General features: G+C 34.4%; 1 protein-coding gene across 1 annotated transcript in view; it reads right to left on the bottom strand.

Annotated features, from left to right (window-relative positions):
- Window positions 1–496: 496 nt before the first annotated feature.
- The window catches only part of IFT74 (intraflagellar transport 74), an 80,944-nt gene continuing 63,675 nt past the window's right edge, over window positions 497–17,765 (bottom strand). The window contains exons 17-20 of the mRNA XM_077766092.1: window positions 7,344–7,507; window positions 6,167–6,292; window positions 2,220–2,280; window positions 497–808 (exon numbers count right to left, since the gene is read on the bottom strand). Of these exons, the coding sequence (XP_077622218.1) occupies window positions 690–808; window positions 2,220–2,280; window positions 6,167–6,292; window positions 7,344–7,507 (470 nt within the window). The 3' untranslated portion in view covers window positions 497–689. The remainder of the gene's footprint in view (window positions 809–2,219; window positions 2,281–6,166; window positions 6,293–7,343; window positions 7,508–17,765) is intronic.

Genomic DNA, 17,765 nt, shown 5'->3' with positions numbered 1-17,765 from the left:
GAGTGGTAATGGACAGCAAGAGCCATAGTCTAAAACAGAATGCCCTAAGTGTACCATTTCTTTTAAACTTCCTGTTTTTCCTAACATATACATGTTAGAAAATATTTTTAAAATGTAAAGGTTAAAGTTTTAAATTCTGAATCTTGAAGGATAACTGATATACAAAAAATGTGTTAATATATAAACTGCAACTTTATATTCCTTAAAATACATCAAATATACCATATTTGACAAATAAAGCTCAAAGCTAAACATCTCCCTTCTATTCTTACTTTTTCTAGATGCAAAAACTGACAAGATTGATATATGTACTAAATAAGATTCACACTCCTTGTATCCCCCTTAGAGATGACACACAAAAAAATAATGTCATTTACTGCCATGGATGGATTATACCAACTAAATGAATCTCAATGGCCACTTGTAGTTTATCTCTTGGTTGTTTGAGACATTTTTATCACCCACATGAACAAACACATATATCATAAAGAGATACTTTAATATAAGCAAACTTTTTATTGAACTATTAAACTATTTAAAATATCACTCTTCAAAGTGGTCACAAAAATTATAGCACTCAAACATTTTAGGTAAAACTCTTCAAGTAAGCTATTCTTTTTTTTTTTCAGTCAGCTTGTCCAAAGTTTAGCAGTAGAGGACACTACCAGAGACTTGCATTTGGTTCAGACTCAGTTTCTGCTCATGCTGTGTAGAGCGTCCATGAGGTTTTTATTGTACTCTGCAATCTGCTTGGTCACGTTCTTCATAATTGACTGGTAATCACTCTCTTGACTCTTGGTTGCTATGACTAATTACATGAGTTAAGGGAGAACACTCATCAAAATAGTAATCTACTTTGCCTTTGAAGGAACCAAGTCATACTGGTATTTTTCTTATTGAAAATTAAAAACAGCACAGAAAATGCACAATTAGAATATAAATAAAAAATATATTAGATTAAGGTCATTTGAAACCTAAAAGGCCAAGCAAAACTTGTTTCAAAAAAGTACACTTACGGGGGCACCTGGGTGGCTCAGTCAGTTAAGTGTCCCAACTTTTAGCTCAGGTCATGATCTTGTAGTTCATGAGTTCGAGCCCTGCATTGGGCTCTGTGCTGACAGCTCAGAGCTTGGAGCCTCTTTAGATTGTGTCTCCCTCTCTCTCTCTCTCTCTCTCTCTCTGCCTCTTCCCTGCTCATGTGTGCTCTCTCTCTCTCAAAAATAAATATTAAAAAACATATTTAATTCTAAAAAAGAAAGGTACATCTACACTCTACACTGTAAAAGCTTTTTTATAGTATATTATGCACCTCAATCTAACTCTGGTCTGAAAACAACTGAATGCTCAGAACCATATTCTCTAGGGTACCACACAATTTCAGAAGTCTTTAGACTTTATTTCCAAACTGCCTACTTTGTGTTGCATAAAACTAGACTGCTGGACTAAAACATATTGTGTGTGGGAATCTTCTGCTTTAAAAAAAATTTATTTTGAGGGGTGGGAAGAGTGAAAGCACATTGGGACAGCGAGAGAGGGAGAGAGAGAGAACCCCAAGCAGGCTCTATGCTCAGAGCAGAGTCTGACATGGGGCTCAATCTCATGATCATCACCTGACCTGAGCCAAAACCAAGAGCCAGGCACTTAAGGGACTGAGCCCCCCAGGTGCCCTGGGAGTCTTCTACTTTTAACCTAAGTTGCCCTACGATGGGAATAGAGCTCCTGTTGCATTTCACCTGGAGATAAGCTGGGACCCATGCCACCCTGAGCTACATTCCAAGCAGAGATGTCTGTCCTTAACGGGTCAAGGAAGAGAAGAGAAAATAACTTTTGCGGAAATGTTTCTTAAAACTTCACATGCTCTCAGTAGCAGCTTTCTTCTCCTATGTAATAGCACAAAAAGATAAGAAGATGGGATGTAGGTACTACCTTAGTAGAAATGTGAGGTTGAAATGGCTGAAACACAGATGAGCCTGAAGGTCAAATTTCTCAGGAGACTACTTGGTTTACCTCCCTCTCCTGCCCGAATATCTAAGGTACAGGCATAACCTAATTATTGTAGACTAGAGACTAAGTCAGTCTTATTGATTTATGATCACATAGTTCAGCTTGGTGATATTTGATAGATGTGTGTTAAATTTAATTTCATTTCAATCTTTAAAGAAATTCCTAGGGAAAAAAAATCACTCCGTCAAGTTCATTTGCAGCTTTTTAAAGGATACATTCTTTCATCACAAAATTATTTTGCTCATGGTGTTGCCACTTCCTCTCCAAATTTGTAAGCTAAAAACACAAAATAAAAACGTTAAACAGTACCCATATTCAAAACAATTATATATCCTTTTAAGAGAATAAGGAAAAAGCATTCAATTTTAAGTCTTATCAACTCTTTGCATTTTAGTGAGATAAAGCCATGGTACACAAAAAAGGAAATTAGAAAAGATTAAACAACCGTAAATACATTAATAAATACAATGTTGAACTTGACAACAGGTTTTACTCTATATGTTTATTTTAATTGAAAACCATTTACAATATTTATTATACCAATGAATGTGCCAACTGAAAGACAATTTACTGTTTTTCCCTTTCCTAAAAGAACTAGAAAGAAAAAATGGGGCATGATGGGAATCTCTCCTTGAAATCTGGAAGTCTAATACCACAAATGTGATATATATTCTAACACTGTCAAAGGTTCAACTATATAGGAGTAACTTCCTTATTTCCAGGGCTAAATTTCCTGTCTAATTCCACAAGCTGTGATAAGAGCAGAGCTGCAGTGTGAAGATTATAAGAGGGTTGGTAAAAAGCTGGCACTGTTACAATAATTTCTGCATCAACAGGAAACTAATGTGGATATTATATTGATGGTTGCTTCCTCAGAAGACAATTTTACTGTTATAGAATTAAATTGTTTTTCTGATTTAATTAACCTTGTAACTCTGGGTTATGGTCTTTCTTTTTTAAGATTCACACAGTACTTTTCCCAAGCAAAAGACTGTCTGAAAAATGAAACATTAAAATAACATTGAGCATGGACATTTCTAAGAGATAATGATCATTTTTAAGAAACTGATAATTGAAGCAGCATTAACGTTTCTTTCTACTCTCATGTTAAAATCATTTTAAGGGCATATGTTCAGTCTTAATGTAGCATCTATCCCATTGTTTCTTCTAAAGAGATAAATCTAAATATTATGATAAATCCTAACTAATTAATTATATAAACTGTATGTACCATGAGTTAACACTATTTTATCAGATATAGCTCTCCAGCTGGGAACTCAAAGTTAAGATGGACTTAAGGAAGCAGTCAGCACTTTTTAGCAATAAATCTCTAATAACCTTTTGCAAAGTCAAGTGCCCAACTTTTCCTCTTTGTTTCATACAAAGAGGTGGCCTTCTTAGAATGCAGCAGACCTCTTAAGTGCTAAATGAATAATGCTATAAAAGCAACACTATGTAAATGGTCAACTTCCTTCTGTATTATACATCTGTATTAGTGACTTGCCTTTAAACCTCTGAGGACATCTTGAAGCACGAATCTGTTTTCCTACAACTTACTTAAACAGTCTGTTATGTGTTCTTTAAATATTCTAGATATTAACCCCTTATCAGATATATGATTTGCAAATATTTTCTTCCATTCTGTAAGTCGTTTTCATTTTTTTGATTGTTTCTTTTGCTGTGAAGAAGCTAATTTTTAGTTTGATGTAGGCATACATATTTATTTTTGCCTTTGTTGCTTCAACTTTCAATATCATAGCCAAAACACTGCTGCCAAGACTAACGTCAAGGATATTTAAAAATAATTTTTTAAATGTTTATTTATTTTTGAGAGAGACAGACAGAGAACGAGAAGAGGAGGGGCAGAGAGAGAAGGAAACACAGAATCTGAAGCAGGCTCCAGGCTCTGAGCTGCCAGCACAGAGCCCTATGCAGGACTCAAACTCACCGACCGTGAGATCGTGACCTGAGCTAAAGTCAGCCACTTAACTGACTAAGCCACCCAGATGCCCCATGGGAGCTTTATACCTATGTTTTCTACTAGGAGTTTTATAGTTTGTTTCAATATGAATATTATTTAAATGATATTAAATAAATAATACCCATTCCTCAAAAAAGTCTGTTATGAAAATTATTTTTAGATGTCAAAAAAGTTTTCAAGAAGATAGTTATAAAAGATAAAGGGGCTAGATTTTATGTAATCAGTGGGGATTCTCAAAAAGCAAGAAATAATACAGAGAAGGACTGTAAATTGTGAGTTATGTTATGAATTCCTGTTATCAGTATATAGGGTTAAGTATATGATTAGTACAGGATATGGGAATAAACAAGGTAGCCATTGACTGGGTCTGAGAAATTTTGTTTGTCAAGTGTTTTCCTCCTTAAATATATCAATATTTCCTAAGAACCATTTAAGACAATAGCCTCATAAACTTTTTCTTAGATTTCTTCTCCAGCATCCATTCCCACTCTAAACAGCCTTTTTACTAAACAGTAATTGTGCCACTTACAAATCTGTATCTATACCTGTATATCATGAAGTAGAGACAGAATAACTAATAAATTTGAGTATGTAAATTAGTGATTTCTAAGCTTTTAGTAGTCATGGCAAACTGTGATGAGATTCCATTCCTTTCAAAAGGAATATAAGGTATATCTTTGTCTTTAAAATGGTAAATCCATATAGAGCTGTCATAAAAATATCATCAAAAAAGATCTTGAGATATTTAAGTAAGAAAATGTTTAAAGACTGTATGCACAGAATTTGATTTTTTGTACAAACAATAAAATATGGGTATATAATTGCACAGGAAAGAAGTTGACAAGGATATTATACCAAAATATTAACAATGGTTGTCTATCATGATCATATTAGCATATAAAGAAAAGAATAATTTTTCATGCATTTAGTGTTAATAAATCAATTACAAATTGCTAATGGATACTAATTACATATGAGAATGATTAATCTTTATTAGACCATAATTAGTGATTTTGTACATGTCACACATGCTTCACTTAATCCTTCAACAAATACTTTCTAAACACCTATTACGGCACCATGTAGGTGAATGAAAAAGAAATCATCTCTTCCCTCTCAGACAGGGCACTCAATCTAGCAGATCTCTGACATTGTTCAGGTAATTCTGTCAGTAGCAAGAATGATAAGAAAAGGGGGCCTGTCTGTGGATCCTATGTAAATAATCAGAAATGTACATGAAGTAGTTCAAGGACAGGACTGCTTTTTACAGCATTAAGCAGTTTTAAAACTAAAAATAACCTAAATGTGCGACAATATGGAATTGCTTCCATAAATTAAATTATATCCATGAAGTCAAATATTATATCGAATCATATTTTTTAAAAATCCTACTGACAAGGGAAAGTGCTTATTTGGTACAGTTAGTAATGAAAAACAAGTTTCCAAATAATATGTACCATATGATACCATTTCTATAAATATATAGATATACACATATACTTATCTATACGTAAAACAGTGTGTACATATACACACAGAGACTAGAAGGACGTACACAAAAAGGACAAGAACTAGGGCGCCTGGGTGGCTTAGTCGGTTAAGTGTCCGACTTTCGCTCAGGTCATGATCTCGCGGTTTGTGGGTTCGAGCCCCGCGTCGGGCTCTGTGCTGACTGCCAGCTCAGAGCCTGGAGCCTATTTCAGAGTCTGTGTCTCCCTCTCTCTCTGACCCTCCCCTGCTCACGCTGTCTCTCTCTCTCTCTCTCTCCTAGAAATAAATAAAACATTTAAAAATAAATAAATAAAAAAACAAAAAGGACAAGAATTATTTCTTCTGTGAGATATTAGTCATTCAGGTTTATTTTCTTTATTTGTGGTATTTATGAGTTAGCAAAGTTTCTCTATTAAAAAAGCTTGAGTTTTGAAATTTTTAAAAGCTACTGTCATAACAGCTGTGGCTAGACAGAGTAGCCTTCAATATTGGCTTATCGAAGGAGAGCAAAAGTAAACTCATTTCTGAGTGGAGACTGTAAACCATCTGGCTATCTTCAAAGCCAGAATGTCTAGAAGGTAAACAAAGCAACTCAAAAAAAATTATTTAGGGGTAGAAATATAGATTAAAAGCACAGGACAGACAGTTTAAAAACAGAAATAAATTTCAGAGTCTTTTTTTTCTTTTTACCTGAGAATGTGTCTCATTTTCTTGCAGTTGTGTTTTTAGTGTCTCATACTCTACGTTTAGCTTCTCTGTTATTTTCTTAAAGGCATTTCTACGAGTTGTTAGTACTGTTCTCTCCTGATGTAATTTCTAGATAGATGCAAATAGAATTAAATAATAAGAGTTTAGCAAATGTCTAGTGAGCCTATATAAATCATTGCTTACTTACATTTACTTACAATGATATTCTGGTTAAATTCTACTAAGATTATAATTACTCTAAAACCTGTTTGTAAAATTACCTTTTATTTTATAACTTTTTTTTTTCTTTGGAGGAGAGAGAAACAGAACATAAGCTGGGGAGGTGCAGAGAGAGAGGGAGACACAGAATCTGAACAGGCTCCAGGCTCCAGGCTCTGAGCTGTCAGCACACAGACCGACACGGACCCACGGACCGTGAGATCATGGCTGAGCCAAAGTCGGCTGCTTAACCGACTGAGCCAGCCAGGTGACCCTACCTTTTGAGTTACAATAAGCGAAATAGTGTTAACTGTATTATTAACTCTATTAAGGCTGATATATATATATGCGTGTGTGTATATATATATATGTGTGTATGCATGTTCTTATCCAATCAAATTTAATTTAATTTAAATAATTTATTTTAATATAAATAGCAATGAAAAGTCACTGACAAAAAAAGTCTCAAGTAGGGAAATATAATGAAACCTGCATTTAACAAAGTTCATATCTGTTGAAATGCTCTATCCCTTGCTTTTACCTTTTGCTTAAAACTTACGTCTCCCTAAATTCCTACTATATATGTAAACATCTTTATTTTTCCTTAATTTAAATATCAAATAATCAACTGAAAATAGTAAATTCTATAAACTACATACATATTAAATTTAATTGGGGCGCCTGGGTGGCTCAGTCGGTTAAGGGTCCGACTTCGGCTCAGGTCATGATCTCACGGTTCATGGGTTCAAGCCTCGCATCAGGCTCTGTGCTGACAGCCAGCTCAGAGCCTGGAGCCTGTTTCAGTTCTGTGTCTCTCTCTCTCTCTCTGACCCTCCCTCGTGTACTCTGTCTCTCTCTCTCAGAAATAAATAAAACATTTTTAAAAATTTAAAAAATAATAAATAAATTTAATCAAGAAAAAATGTTTATATTATATTTCTGTAAGACTGTCGCCACTTACCTTTTTCTTTTCTTCACCTGATGATTTTAAAGTTGACAAATCATTATATGTTTCCAAATCAGCTGTCATTTGCTTAATTTTGCTTTTCAGAGAATGCTGTTCCTCAGTCATCTTACTTTCCAGAAGCTCCATTTTCTGTAGATCCAACTGTAGACGTTGACTATCTGAAATACAGAAAATTCAAAACCACAGTCAAAACTTTATTCCTTTCACAAAGAGAAATCCAATATAATCATTAAAAAAATCATGTTTTACCCTTTAAAAAAATCATGTTTTACAGAGTATCTGCAAAAGAAACATATGTTTCATTGTAACCAGTGAGGCAATACAAGATACATTAAGAAGAAAAAAATACTCTTCCTCCAGGTAACCAGCATAACCTAATGTATACCAACCATACTTGTCTCCATTATCATAAAAACATTTAAGAACACACATAGATTTTTGTTCTTAATAATATAATGTATATTATTAGACCCATTATTTGAAACATTATATACATAGCTAAGCAAAATTTTATAACTACATATACAGTCAATTCTCATCACTTATGATAGTTATATTCTATAAGTTACTGTAAATAACACAGTTAGCAAATACTAAATTATTTGTTCCTATGGGTGATACGGGGTTAGGTTCCTGAGAGCCACTGGTCACAATATTTTCTTTTCTTTTTTTTTTTTTTTTAAATTTTTATTTATTTCTAGGAGAGAGGGAGATAGACAGCATGAACAGGGGAGGGTCAGAGAGAGAGGGAGACACAGACTCTGAAACAGCCTCCAGGCTCTGAGCTGGCAGTCAGCACAGAGCCCGACGCGGGGCTCGAACCCACGAACCGCGAGATCATGACCTAAGTGAAAGTCGGACGCTTACCCGACTAAGCCACCCAGGCGCCCCTGGTCACAATATTTTCATCCATCAACTAATATATAACCTTGTTTTATGTGTGTTTCTGTTTAAACAGACCTTTATTTAATACATATTGAATTCAAGACCAGCTTTTGCCTGAACAAGGCCAATCTAATTCACATATTCTCTGTAAGCCACCTTGCAGTCTTAGAAATACTGGGCTTAGGAACACGAACCAACACTTCAGCACTGTGCTTGGGAGCCATATTATATAGGAAAATCACCAATAAAAAGTACAAAAATGTGGGAAAAAGTGGTACCAAATATGCCACAAAAAGGATACTTGTTAACAGTATGAGGATTAAAACAAGAAGGTAGGATGTTGCCTTATTGACCTTCACTGAAAATGCATCTCCAACAATTCAAATTTCATGACTTTGCACATGTCCACAAATGACCACAAAAGTGCTAAAAGTATTAATTTTGGGGTTATAAATTAATTATGGTGAGTAGGTAAAGTCGCAAATACAGAATCATGAATAACGAGGACTGACTGTAAATATATATGTGTTTAAGGGGAAGTGTGTATGTCTCATTATTTGATTCAAAAGTATTCAGCATCTACTAAAATGCTAGGTGCTAAGAATATAATGGAAATCAACAGAGCCATTGCCTTTGCTCAAGGAGCTATGTTCTAGAGATAGAACCAGGATATTAAAATAAGCATTTATAATAAGCTAGGTAACTACTATGAAAAGAATAACATAGGGTGCCATAAGGACATATGGGACTAAGGGAACTCTCTAAATACATCCACTTTAACTGAGTGAGGCCTTAAGGATTCGGAATCCACCAAACCAAGGAGATAGCAAATGTGTTCCAGGCAATACAACCAACATATGCTAATTCTAGAGGTGAAAAAACATGGTACATCTAAGCAAATAATAAAATTTCAGTATGACTAGAACCCAAAGTTCAAGTGGGAAGAATTTCAGTTCATGAAAGGCTTTATAAATGAAAAAAGAGAGTTGAAAGTTTCTCCAAAGGGCAATGGTAAATAATCAATGAATTTCAAATCAGAGTGTGGCATAATTAAATTTTAGAAAGTTCACTCTGGTTTCAATATGGGTAATTAATTAGAAAAGCATTACTAACATACAGAAAGACCAGTTAAATGTTGATTCAGTGATCTACATAAGAAATCTTAGACTGGTATAACACTTTGGGGATTTGTTTTTCACTAAGCAGTATTTATTAAGTGCTTTCTGTGTGCCAGGCAAACTTCTAGGCATAGGGGATACAGCAATAAATAAAATGCTGCAAATATGAAAATCCCCATCCTTTATAGGACATATATTCCAGTGAAAGATAACTATATATATGAATACTAAAGTTATGTCACATGGAAGTAAATGAGGAAAAAATAGAGGGAAGATATGGAGGGACTCAAGAGATATTAGGGATCTGTGTTTAACAAAACAGGCAATTGACCAGACACAGCAGTTAAGCAAGAAGAGTCAATACAGAGTACCATTTCTAACTTAAAAGTAAAGGAGTCGATGGTAGGGGAGGCAGAGGGAAGTTCAAACTTTTGTTTGTAGGAGAGAGTGAAATGAAGGGTTCAAGTCAACTTAGGATATGTTGTTTGAATTACCTCAGAAACACCCAGATAGTAAACATGCCATGTAAAGACATATGCAGGCATCTAAAGCCCTGAGAGAAATCTGAAGATACAGACTGTGAAATTATCCACATAGAGATGGCACCTGAAGCTATGGGTGTAGTTGACATAATCAAGAGAAAAGGATTCAAGACAAAACCTATAAGAACAACAAATTTTTAAAGAATAAATTGACATGAGGGATTCTATAAAGGAGAAGAAATGACCAAAGACAAAGAAGAAATGAAACCATGGTGAAAAGACATTTCAATAATAAAGGAGTGGTTTGTAATACAGAATACAATTTAGAGATTAGTAAAAGGAAAAAAGACTGCAAAATACAAGTTGGACTAACTGGACAGGAAAACCTTGATGTATTTCCTGAGAACAGATTTCATAGAGAAAAAAAAATGGGACCAAGAGTGAGAGGAAGGTTTTGAAAACTTTGGCAGTAAAACCTCAGAAAGGGAGGGATGAGAGCTGGGCAGAGAATACTTGGAAGAGGCTTTTCTTTTTTTTGCCAGGATGAAATATTTGAAAAAGACTAAAGAAGATATTGGCAAATGACATATCTGATAAAGGGTTAGTATCCAAAATATATAAAGAACTGATAAAACTCAACACTAAAAGATTCCAAATAATCCAATTAAAAATGGGGAGAAGACAGGAACAGACATTTTTCTAAAGAAGACATACAAATGGTCAATAGGCAAAAGATGCTCAACATCATTCAATGTCAGGGAAATGCAAAAACTACCATGAGATATCACCTCACAGCTGTCAGAATGGCTAAAAGAAATATAGGAGAAACAAGTATTGGTGAGGATGTGGGGGAAAAAGGGACCCCTGTGTACCATGGTTGGGAATGCAAACTGGTACAGCCACTATGGAAAACAGTATAGAGGTTCCTCAGAAAGTTAAAAATAGAACTTCCCTGGGGCGCCTGGGTGGCTTAGTCGGTTAAGCGTCCGACTTTCCCTTAGGTCATGATCTCGCGGTTGTGGGTTCGGGCCCGGGGTCGGGCTCTGTGCTGACTGCCAGCTCAGAGCCTGGAGCCTCTTTCGGGCTGTGACTCCCTCTCTCTCTGACCCTCCCCTGCTCACGCTGTCTCTCTCTCTCCTAGAAATAAATAAAACATAAAAAAAAATAATTTAAAAAAAAAAAATAGAACTTCCCTATAAACCAGTAATCACACTAGTGGGTATTTACCCAAAAAATACAAAAAGAGTAATTCAAAGGGATACATGCACCCCTCCCTATGTTTACTGCAGCATTATTTACAACAGCCAAATTATGGAATCAACCCAAGTGTCCACTGATAGATGAAAGGATAAAGACGATATCAATATTATTCAGTTATAAAAAAGAATGGGATCTTGCCATTTGCAATAACATGGATGGAACTAGAGGGCATATACTACTAAGTGAAATAAGTCAGTCAGAAAAAACCAAATACCATATGATTTCACTTATATGGGCAATTTAGGAAACAAATGAATAAGGGGGGAAAAGGAGACAAAGAGAGAGAGAAAAAAAACCAGACTCAGTTACAGAGAAAAAAAATATTCTGATAGTAAATAGAAGGGAGGTGAGTAGAGGGATGGGTGAAATAGATGATGGGGATTAAAGAGTGCACTTACCGTGATGAGTGCTGAGTAATGCACAGAATTGCTGAATCACTAAATTGTACACCTGAAACTTATATAACATTATATGTTAACTATACTGGAATTAAAATTAAAAAGAAAAGAAAAAAGACTGGAAAGGTAAATACCAACACTTTAATAGTCACAAATTCTTGACAGCGAGAATTTAATATTTTAAATTCTCTTATTTATGCTCTTCTGTATTTCCAAAATCCTCTACAATAAATACAAATCACTATAAGAAGGCAATATTTTAAAAAAATTCTTTTCTTTTTTAAAAAAATTTTTTAATGTTTTTTTTTTTTTGAGAGAGAGACAGAGTGTGAGTGGATGAGGGGCAGAGAGAGAGGGACACACAGAATCCAAGGCAGGCTCCAGCCTCAGCTATCAGCACAGAGCCCAATGCTGGGCTCAAACTAATGGAACCACAAGATCATGACCTGAGCTGAAGTTGGATGCTTAATCAACTGAGCCACACAGGCACCTCCAAAAACATTCTGTTCACAAAGAATGCTGTAATATCCACCTTCTCTATTTCAGAGGCTTTTTAACGTTGTGGTTCTGAATTTAAAAGTCCTTTTTCAAAGTGAGAGAAAGGTATGGAAGGAACCAATATTACTGAGTACCTGAAATGTGCCTGACTTTATATGTTATTTCTTCTACTTTTCAACAGCCTTAGGAGGTATGTTATGAGAAAACTGAAGCTTAGAAAGGTATTGCGTCCAAGGTCATACAACCAGTCAGGCTTTGGTGCTGAGGGATATTATCATGTTTATGAAAGATTCATATTTAAGACAGCAAATGTTAATTATCCAAGAAGATCCCTCAATGGGGAACAGTGAGCTATGAGAAGAGGAACATAACACTTGCTCAATTTTGCTATTCAGACTTCCCTAGGCACCATTGTTTGTTTTACTTTTCTTATAGCTATCAAAGTAAACCATGACTAGAGCAAACTCAAAAATGGATAACATGGAACTGCAATACATAACATGCACATCCAGATAAAGATATCTGAATTCAACCTGCCTAAGCTAGTTTCCTCTCTCCTGTGTTCCCAGGGTATGGTAATAATCCTAAACATCCTGTAGTTACTTGTTTATAGATAGAGGCGTATATAGTGATACACTTTTCCTCTTTGAACATTTAGCTTTCATTTTACCTCTATTTCAAAGTAGAGATATGAACAGCCTCAGAAAAAGATTTCAGAGTATTAAAAGACAAACATGAACATATTCATTTTATTACTTAAAGACTTAGGGGTAGAAGATTTTTAAAATAAAATAACATAAAACTTAATCTTAGAGTGGGATGTATTGTTTCCTCTGTTATTTTTCTCTGGCACCTTCACTGTTTTTCCTTTAAGTTGCATTTTAGTAGTATGATGTGCTTAAGAGATTTTTATAGCAATCCTGTTGAGGGTTCAATGAACTACTTAGATCTTGTTTTGTTTGTTTTTTCAAATTTGGGAAATTTTCAGCCATTACTTCTAAAATTATCTTTTCTCCCCCATTCTCTGTCCTTCCACTCCTTCTGGGACTTCAATTACATCTGTGTCAGAATGCCTGAAACTGACCCACAGGTCATTTAGGTTCTGTTCATTTTTTTTAAGTTTATGTATTTATTTTCAAAGAGAGAATGTGTGCATGCACTGGTGAGTGTGTGCAGGGGAGGGGCAAAGAAAAAGGGAGAGAGAGAATCCCAAGAGAATCCTGTGCTGAGAGTGCAGAGCCCTATGTGGGGCTTGAAACTCACAAACCACATGGTGAGATCATGACCTGAGCCAAAATCAAGAGTAGGACACTTAACCGACTGAGCCACCCAGGTACCCCACAGGCTCTGTTCACTTTTTTTTTTTAATCTTCAAGTTCACTGACTCTGCTGACTTCAATCTTCTATTAAGGTCATTCAATCAATTTTTCATCTGAATTATACTTTCTACACTAGAATTTCCACTTGGTTCTTTTTGTAATTTTTATTTTCTCTGTGGGATTCTCCATCTGTTCATTTATTATTATTTTATTTTCCTTTAAACTCTTAAATATGTTTATAAACATTTAAAGTCTTTTCTGTTCATTTCAACAACTGGATTATCTCTGGTTCAGTGTGCACTGATTGCTTTTCCCCTTGATTCATATTTTCCTATTTGCTGCAATATCTAGTAAATTTTATAGTATAATGGAAACTTTAAGTGATACATTGTAGAGATTCTGGATTATGCTGTCCTACTTTGAAAAGTGTTAATTTTTATTAAATGAGCAATAAACTTTGCTCAATTCTAAACTTTTCTCCTTTGGAGTAGACAGTATGTAAAAAAATCTCTGTATGCAGTTCTTTCAACTTTTAACTGCTACTTTTTCCTAGGTCCCTTAAAGTTTACTCAATGCATACTTAGTTCACTGGTCAGATTAGGATCTGAACAGAGTTTATGCATGGATCTTGGCATTTAGTTGCCCTCTTACCAGGATATCTTCCTTATATGTGGGCAGGCAATAAGTAAGTTGATTTCTTCATATAAAATTTAGCAAAATTTACTTGTAATTCAGATTTATTATCTATACAGATTCTCTAATGGAAAAATAAAATACAACGTTGTTTAAAATACAACAAAGTTTAAATATTAAACTTTCTACCTGTACCTATAAAACCAAAAGGTTATAGATTAAAATGGTGGAAGGTGACATTATAATAAAAATATGTTCAAAAAAAGGAATGCCTCCCTACATATAACAATTATCACAGGGCCTACAATATCAAATAGTTTTAAAAGTCTTCAAAAGACTGATTTGAGAGAGGAGGATTTTACCAACCAAATTAAAGTTGATATAATTAAGCTTGAACATTTCCTTTTGTCCCTTTAAGAGTCACAAGACTCAATCACAGTGACATATACGTTCTTAAAAAACATGTGTGTATATATATGGACTTAAATGTTGCAGGTTAGGTTTTGTTTTGTTAGATGCACGTCTCTACTAGGGTTGGAAACGGTTAAAATGAAAAAACCAAAGTGCTGAATCAGAGTCCCTGAGGCTTATAATGTTTCAATGCTCCAAAAAGAAAAAGAACATAGCTTCTATATTTCGACTGTTCAGTGAAAATGTTATTCAACTCTAACTACAGGTTTCATTTGAAGATATATTAGAGACATACATTTAGGAGCTATAGAAACTGCGTTTCCTAGAGAAAGGGAGAAAATGGTTGGTTGGTATGAGGTAAAGTTTATCTTCCTTTAACAGTGGGTCCCCTTGAAAAAGCTAAAAACTTCTCCAAGGGAAGAGACAGGAAGAGGATGCAGACTAGTTCCTTCTGATATGCTATGAAGTTGCAAAGTTTACTAAGCAGTGTGTACACAGTAGCAAAATCTCAGAAGGAACCACTTTGACATGGGGAAATGTTTCTGAAATATTCTGCCATCAGTGCATTTGTTTATTCCCTGGAGTTTCCTTTCCAAAAATATAAATAAAAACTATTGCTGACAGATTTCTTGCCTCTTTACTCATGCAAGAGAGCACTGTTGTGCAATCTTTTTTTTTTTTTTCCATTATTGTCCCCCTAAGGAGCTTTTGGTAAATAATTTTTTTCCTTATCACTGCCCTCATGAAACTTTTATATTACAGATATAATGTATATCTGTTAATGAACAATGACCTTTTGGAGGGCCACAAGCCATTATAATCAAGATTTTTTACTCTCCCCCAAGAAATAATTTTACCCCTTTGAGAATAATACTGTTCCACTGAAAAATAGAATACACTAAGAAGATCAGGCGATTTCCAATCATAAACTCAAGAGCAAACGGGGAGGCAATTCACAAAAGGGAAATGTAAAATTCATTATGTCTGAAAGGTGAAGGAGATTATCATAGACTTCTTATCATGACTGGTAGATAAAAGAAATTTCTTGTGGAGGATAGTATTAAGGAAAGAGGAAAAATAATTATATATGCTTGGTTAAAATTAACATTTAAAAATAACTGAGTAAATGCAACTAATTGTAGAGGCCAGAAAATTGAAACCATTATTAATAAGGACTTTTTTCAGTAAAATTCTTATCATACTAAGAAAATTCTTTTGAACCCTCTCATTTTTTTCAACCTTACATCACTAGAGAAAATATAATGGGTAGTTTTTCAAAGAAAATGTAAACACAAAGTATAAAAGTATGAAAGGAATTCAAAGTCCTTATAATTGAATTAATTTCCTAGTATTGATATTTATTTTTTTAAAAATATGTTTCTTGACAACCATTTTATGAAGACAGCTTAAAGGAGTAAAAAACTTTTTAAATTAAAATTATTAGATAAATTAGGTAAATTAAATCTATAGTTTGAAACACAAAACAGAGATTTCCTAGATGGAACAATTAAAGATAAAATTCTTTATCTTACAGAAAAAAGAAAATTAAGATGTAAAAATACTCATATTTGAAAAGATCTCGGAGAGGTATTTGCACACTTATGTACACTACAGCATGAATCACAACAGCCACGAGGTAAAACAACCTAAATGTCTATCACCAAATGAATAAAAAAAATGTAGTATGTGTACATACTATAGAATATTATTCAGCCTTTAAAAAAAGGAAATCCTGTTACATGTTATAACACTGATGAACTTTGAGGACATTATGATAAGTAAAATATCCATAAACAAAGAGACAAATATTGCATGATTCTACTATAAGAGGTATTTAAAGTAGTCAAACGTCTAGAGACAGAAAGTAGAATACGGTTAGCAGAAGAGAGAAATTGAGAGGGAAATGGACAGCTGTTTAATGGGTGCAAGTTTCAGTTTTGCAAGATGAAAAGAGTTTTAGACATCTGTTGTTCAACACTGTGCATACAATTAATGGTTAAGATGGCAAATTTTATGTTCTGTGTTTTTATCACAATTAAAAAAATTTTAATAGGTGTAAATGAAATTTAGAACGTACCTCCTCTAGTTGCTTAGCCTATATTCAGATATACAAATAAAACTATAGCAAACAAACTCTAAACAAATCAAACAAATCTGGACAGATAAAATATACTTGAATGTACAAAATAATGATAATTGTCCAACTATATCATTAATCTAAATTCAACTATACACGAATAACATTCAGTATACATTTATATATCCATAATCCTTATTAAAAAAAAAACCCTCCTAGGTTATTGTGTTTTAGAATGCAGAATTCTTCAAATTTTAAGAGAATGATATAGCACACATATGATTACAAGAGAACTCCCACAGAAGGGTCTAAGGCAGCATCCTGTCATCAAGTACGTGACTATTTCTGCAGCAAAAAGTATGAACAGTCATGTTAGGTAGGATAATTAAAAACTATACATAGCCATATGTCAGTTCAGATCAGGTCAGGTTTTGTTGCCCGGGGCTTTTAGACTTGGGATTCCAGATAAATGAGTGCTATGGATCTATTATTCCATTTCAAGAATCTCAGCATCTTTACATTAGCAAATATTATTTATTCCTTATAATTTTACTAACTGCCAGTGTAATTCCAAGTAGACAAATAAAAACATAGCTAATTCAAAGTCACCACACACCAGCTTAAAAAATATCCATAGTTAGAATCTATCAGCTAAAAACTCAAAGGTTCCATACAAATTTTGACTTTATCCTAAACTCTTCTTTTCTTTTGAGTGCAGTTGAAACGCTATCCTTAACTCTTTAAAATCTGTTTTTTGTATTTGTTTTTAATCTCTATCTGCACTGCCCAAATGGCAGCCATTGGCCAATTATGGCTTTTGAGCATTTGACTATGTCTAGTCCCAAGTTGAGATGGACTGTAACCGCAAAATCTCATGGATCATTTTTATACTGATTACATGTTTAAACAGTAATCTTTTAGGGGCGCCTGGGTGGCTTAGTCGGTTAAGCGTCCGACTTTCGCTTAGGTCATGATCTCGCGGTTTGAGGGTTCGAGCCCCGCGTCGGGCTCTGTGCTGACTGCCAGCTCAGAGCCTGGAGCCTGTTTCAGAGTCTTTGTCTCCCTCTCTCTCTGACCCTCCCCTGCTCACGCTATCTCTCTCTCTCCTAGAAATAAAAAAAAAAAAAATAATAATCTTTTGGATACACTGGATTAAATAAAATATATTATTAAAGTTCATCCATCCACCTTTTTTAAAGAGGGAGTTTTTTAAATTTTTTAATCTTTTTTTTTTTTTCTGAGAGAGAGAGAGAGACAGTGTGAGCAGGGGAGGGTCAGAGAGAGAGGGAGACACAGAATATAAACCAGGCTTCAGGCTCTGAGCTAGCTGTCAGC

This window comes from Crocuta crocuta, unplaced genomic scaffold, assembly GCF_008692635.1.
Source record: "Crocuta crocuta isolate KB4526 unplaced genomic scaffold, BGI_CrCroc_1.0 scaffold529, whole genome shotgun sequence".
Classification (NCBI taxonomy): Eukaryota; Metazoa; Chordata; class Mammalia; order Carnivora; family Hyaenidae; genus Crocuta; species Crocuta crocuta.
Note: the sequence above shows the minus strand (reverse complement) of the source record. Positions and strands in the feature narration are given on the sequence as shown.